The sequence below is a fragment of the Macrobrachium rosenbergii genome, chromosome 21, assembly GCF_040412425.1.
Source record: "Macrobrachium rosenbergii isolate ZJJX-2024 chromosome 21, ASM4041242v1, whole genome shotgun sequence".
Classification (NCBI taxonomy): Eukaryota; Metazoa; Arthropoda; class Malacostraca; order Decapoda; family Palaemonidae; genus Macrobrachium; species Macrobrachium rosenbergii.
The window spans coordinates 37,520,773-37,526,772 of NC_089761.1; the positions used below are offsets into that span (position 1 = coordinate 37,520,773).

A 6,000-nucleotide genomic window follows, 5' to 3' on the forward strand; every position below is an offset into this window, starting at 1 on the left:
CGGAATTAAAATTATACAAAAAATGAACTAAGCACTAAGTAAAATCACAGACACACGAAAACTTATGCACTAAATTACACAAAATTACGCATAAAAGAAGAGAATTTAAAATTGCACAATAAAATAAAGAGGAATAACAAAACCAATAAGTAAAATCACTGATACACTTGCTGGACAAACACCAATTTTTCATAGCAAGATAATAAAACACTAAAATTCACATAAACTAAAGACCAAAGAACCGAAAGTATAAACAACCAAACTAGGCAATAAACAGTGGAACAGCCGTAGTCTGGTGATGAAGAGAAGAGACTTTCAATTTGATATTACGGCTCTCAAGTATAAGCAATTCTGACGTTTCTTTTTGCTTGGCCTATTATTTTGAAATAACATACTTAATAGGTGTTTTACAGTTGTAAGCATGGTTTCTGATGTAAGACAATTCCGGGCTGGACAGTCTGGAGCCAGTTCTAGTGTGTCTGTGATTTTACTTAGTGCTAATTCACTTTTTGTATAATTTTAATCCCGGTGTTTTCTAAAGTTTTTTTAGTGTAATTTGGTGCATATATTTTCATGCACTTGCTTAACACACACACACACACACACACACACACACACACACACACACATATATATATATATATATATATATATATATATATATATATATATATATATATATATATATATATATATATATATATTGTAATTAACTAAAGCATGAGAGTGACTATGTAAATTCATTAAAGAACACTCGTTCAAATGAGAGCTCTTCATTACACATTCCTTGAAGGATAATCATATAAATGTGAGTGATTTTACATAAACCAAGTCAAGATCTTATATAAACTAATTAAAATCACTGAGAGTGATTTCGTGAAAAGTGACTTACAAGATAACCTCATGAATGGAAGAAAGGGCTTCGAAAATTCCCTCGGGGATAACCATTTGGGCAAAAGTCTTTCGAATTCACTACACGACAACAACGTGAATGAGAGTGAATTTTTTTTTTTTTGTAAATTTATTAAAGGGACGTCAAGTGGGTGAGAGTTGTTTGTAAATTCATTAAATACTGGCATTAAGAAAAAAAAAAAGTGATTCCATGCAAAATGATGAAAAGATTGCAAATTCTACTGAGATCTGCTTTAAACACTGATAGTTATAAGAATCTGTGATGGCTGGAAGGTAATATTAATAAAAAATCATGATGTACAGACAACACCGATCCTGATGATTAGTTCAGAAAGCAAATCGTACAAATTAATTGTATGAATATTTTTTTTTATAGCGCATATGATTTCATTTGCTGATTTGGCAAATCATAACTGGCCAGGTGATAACAATACAATAGCCTTCACATTCGTCCTTGGATACGTTCAAAAAACAGCCAATGAACAAACGCACGAACTAGTTAGACCCGCCATTTGCAGAGACAGAAAACAACTTTGTACTGTAACGTCATCTCTGGGAAATCGAAAATCACCTGCGTTGGAAACTGTCACGTCACTGACTCAGCCACGAAATTTTCAGAGATATCAGAAACGCGGAAAACATTTTCCCAGATTTCCACAGTAGAAAGCAAGTTTAACTGCAGTACTGAAGACGGAAAATCATTACGGTGGTTTTATAGGTTTCTAAAAATATCATTTGATCTGCAGTCCTTTCCTGGGAACTTTTTATTTTGACAGGAGTTTTTCCACAGCAGAAAGTAGTCTCACTGGAAGCTGGAGAGAGAAAGTCAAGAAAAGATTTGATGTGTTGTTGTAGGAGGGAGAATTTATTTCTCATACTTGTTTATGTTTTACAGTTTTAACAGCATTCTTAATTTCAATGTTCGTGATATCTGAGAAGGAGTCTCATTTCCAGTGAGTCTGGAAATGTGATTCCAGACACAGGCTTTCAGCTCTTGCCATTGAAGCCCATTTCACAAGAAACACAAGTCCTATACGTTCTTTACGTCAGTGTCACACAGTCACAAATATATGTGACACCAAGTAGCCAACATTGGCAGCAAAGGAAGTCTTGCCTGCTTGTCCAGGTAGCTTCACACATGCACGAACACACACGACTTCCATTTTGTCACCAATTTTGGCCACTAGGCGCCAAACCTGGCATTCAGAAGCTTAAAACTGCAAGAAAACGTGCCCGCGTGACATCTCACACTGAGTCTACATAATCTTCTCGCATGATTTCTTTTGTGGAAGTGAAAGTGGCAGAATCAGTCGAGTAAATCGGTTTCCCAAAGAAATATCATTCGATGATTAAATTACTTTCATTCTCTTTGACAGATGCCAGTCATCACTCTTCTCATTTCAAAATCCCATTTCTTATTTTATTTCTATATTTTGGTTTCTCTTTATCAAGTCTACTTATGTTTGAAGTGTTACTGTAACTACTGGTATATGCAAGTACCTAACTACTCATTTAGAAGTAAAAATGAAAATCACACGATAAATGCATAATCAAACATTCATTACCCATGCGTGTATGTGTGTAGAGGCCAACAATCCACGGACTTCCAATTTTGGTATAGTGTTACTTTGTGCAAACTTTTTTTTTACGAATTATGTTTGAAAGTCCAGTCTTATCTCTCTTGTAAGATCCTACTCTCTCTCTCTCTCTCTCTCTCTCTCTCTCTCTCTCTCTCTCTCTCTCTCTCTCTCTCTCTCTCTCTCTCTCTCTCTCCATCTGAAAAGTCCCTCATAATCCCTCTATGTGAACTACAGCAGTGGAATGCTCCATTACGGGTGTAAAAATCCCGAAGATATTTTGAATAAGAACAGATTAGTTTTGTTTCTCAAGTGGCACATGTTGAAAATAGCAAGACTAATACAGTTCTAGACAGTTCAGTGTTTTATCTCAGTTACAGTAATATTCCTGCCTCTTCGTTGAAGGGAATCGTAAACACACCAGAAATTAGGTAAACTGATTAAAGGACTGAATTTTCCTTCGTGATTACTCAAATGAAAGATCCAGTAATTATGGGAATTGCGGATTGGTCATTTTTATTTCAGCATCAAACGCAAAGAGGTCAAAGTACTCTGTAAACATTGCTTTAGGGGGGGGGTTATTACTGATAAGAAAACTTGCTTAAATATGACATGAAGGCATCAGAACTGAGCTATGCTGATTCATAAACAGTCTTATGATATTTTTTATCAGTAAAAGACATGATATCTTGATTAGCATGAAAACTTTTAACTTGGTTTTAGGCCAATCGAAATAAACGAAAGGTTGATACTTGAAATAATTTTATTGGTGAAGACGAATTTCATCATTAGCTCTTTCTTCTCGTGCACAAAAGCCATTAGTTAGAAAGAGAATATTTTTTTTTTCAAGAGTATATTAAACGTTTTACTGATTTTAACGTTAGATGAAACCCCCTCAATTTGTTGAAGATTGTCATCTCCTATGCATAAATATGTCTGGTAACATTCATGTTGGATTTTTGTCATTTTAAATTCTTTTTTACATGTTTTGACAAATGAGTATGCTCCGTACTTTCGCTCACGAGATTCATTTCTCTTTCCGGAATCTCATGGTGAGCGAATATCTTATCCTAATCAGCTCTCTCTCTATTCAGAAACGGTTATCAGGGGTTAATCTCTGAAATAATGAAAAATGTGCTGACTCATTCACCCACTGAATGCATTACTTTTTCATACCTAGTAAAAAATCCTTATCTATGACCTTGTTACTACTCATTATGGTGCTATAATGTAAACTCATTTACTCATTAAAGCTATAATGTCTACTCATTTACCCACTATAGTGCTATAATATCAGCTCATTTACTCACTATAGTACTTTAATGTCAGCTCATTTCTCACTAAAGTGCTATAGTATCAACTCATTTACTAACTGCAGTACTATAATATCAATTCATTTACTCATTATAGTGTTGTATCAACTTATTAACTCACTATAGTGAAATATTATCAACTCATTACCTTACTATAGTGCTATATTATCAACTCATTTACTCACTATAGTATATAGTGCTACAATATCAACTCATTTATTCCCAATAGTGGTATATCAGCTCCTTAACTCACTATAGTGCTATATTATCAACACATTCACTGACTATAGTGCTATAACATCAACTCATTTACTCACTACAGCGCTCAAATATCAACTCATTCAGCCTACTCACTGCAGTGCTATAATATCAATTCGTCTACTCACTATAATGCCATATCAACTCATTTACTCACTATAGTGCCATAATATCAACTCATTTACTCACTATATTGCCATAATATCAAGTCATTTACTCGCTGTAGTGTTATATTATCAACTCATTAACTCATTTTAGTGGAATAATCTCAACTCAGTCAGTGAGCTGAGATACGCCACCATAAACGACAATCCCTGCGCCGTTTAATTTAGTGTCAAGGAAAACGAGGAAATATCCATTGCAAAAACTGTCAAAAACTTTCATTTCTGACAAAAAGCTTTCCAATAGAGAGACAGGTGGTTGCAGAAGTTATCACCGTCTATCTGTCTATCTATCCATCCAATCTGTCTGTATTTTGACGCACCTCTCTTTTCTCTATACAACAAACAATTATAGTCTCCTTGGAGGTGTGACTTTAATCTACAGACGACACGCATATGTAATGCACAGGTGTTTTTGTTCATGGATGCAATGAAAGCATGCATATGTATAGAGTATATATATATATATATATATATATATATATATATATATATATATATATATATATATATATATATATATATAGTTTATACATATATATAGTAAGTATATGACAATATAATTAATTGATTCAATTGTAGGCTACCACCTACATAATTTCGAGCTAATCTACAGACTCATTTACTATTTTAGACTTCATGTATTCTCCAAAAACGACTCGTGTAAAACTTTCAGATTAATTCGTACTTCAGCGAACATTTCGGAAAGCAATCGGTCACTAATAACTTGCTGTCGAAGTGCAAATTGTACTGTGGAGGGTGGCGACGTTGTCTTGCGCTTGCGCAGAGCCGCGCACTGGTCAAAAAAGAGGGTGCCACTGCGGGATTATCGCTCTGCTCTGTTATGCTGTCATACCGAGATCGTCACCTCGATGTACATGGCCAAAACTTAGGCTGTGAATTCAACGACAAGGCCGAGGAATGATAAAACACAGGGGCAGTCTTTGAAAAAAATCCACATAAGGTCTAAACCCTCTCTCTCTCTCTCTCTCCCTCGCTTTCTGTGTGTGTGAGTGCGTGAGTGCTCGAATGCTGCCAGAGTTTATTTCTGGTGGCAGGTTCCTGTGGTAACTCTAGAAGGCTCAGTCAGGATAGGAGCAAGAGCGCCCTTACGCCAGTCTGCCAGTGGCCACCGTACAGTGAAGTGGTGTGGTGTGGAGGACTCGTAGTGCCGCTCTCTGTGATTTTTGTTTCAGTCCCCCTCCTTTTTTTTTAGCGATTTCCTCCTGAAAGCACAAACATGGTCATCAAAGTATATGTCTCCACGATCTCTTTTAGTCAAGAGGTAAGTGCCGTCCAGCGTCTTCGGCTCGTTCGAGGCGATATTAGTACGGAAATATTCGCTGGTTTTAGAAAGGAATGTCATCGCTTGGCTCGCCATGGGCTTGGCCTCTTGTGTGTGTGTGAGTGTGTGTGCGTGTGTATGCGCCTTTCCTTTCGCTTCGAGGGAGGGAGGGAGAAAAAGAGGGTTTTTAGCGGTCGATCTGAGCTTTCTGTGCGTGGAATTTGTCCTCTGATGTCTTGGGAATTTAGTCGCGGCGGTGTCAGTGCTTACGTCGACGAAAGTACTCCTTTCGTGGGCGAAAGGCGAAAGAAAGTTGCGAGGTGCGTTGACCCAATGCCTGCGGAAGGTCTAGACAGACAGGCCGACTCCTTTCGTTACTAACTGAAGGAGGACCTCAGTGATTTGATTATCTCTCTCGGTTTGGGTTTTATGTATCTGTTCATTTCAGTTTTCCGTGGGCGTGAGATAGAGTACTCTTATCTATGTATATATAT

General features: G+C 36.6%; 2 protein-coding genes across 3 annotated transcripts in view; one reads left to right on the forward strand and one right to left on the reverse strand.

Moving 5' to 3' along the window:
- LOC136849953 (protein TRC8 homolog) overlaps positions 1–6,000 on the reverse strand; it is a 104,571-nt gene that overhangs the window by 13,506 nt on the left and 85,065 nt on the right. The window lies entirely within an intron of this gene.
- LOC136849955 (SH3 domain-binding glutamic acid-rich protein homolog) overlaps positions 5,256–6,000 on the forward strand; it is a 103,727-nt gene continuing 102,982 nt past the window's right edge. The window contains exon 1 of one of the 2 annotated variants that reach the window (XM_067123481.1): positions 5,256–5,506. In XM_067123481.1, the coding sequence (XP_066979582.1) occupies positions 5,462–5,506 (45 nt within the window). In that variant the 5' untranslated portion in view covers positions 5,256–5,461. The remainder of the gene's footprint in view (positions 5,507–6,000) is intronic. The other variant, XM_067123482.1, reaches the window with a different exon arrangement.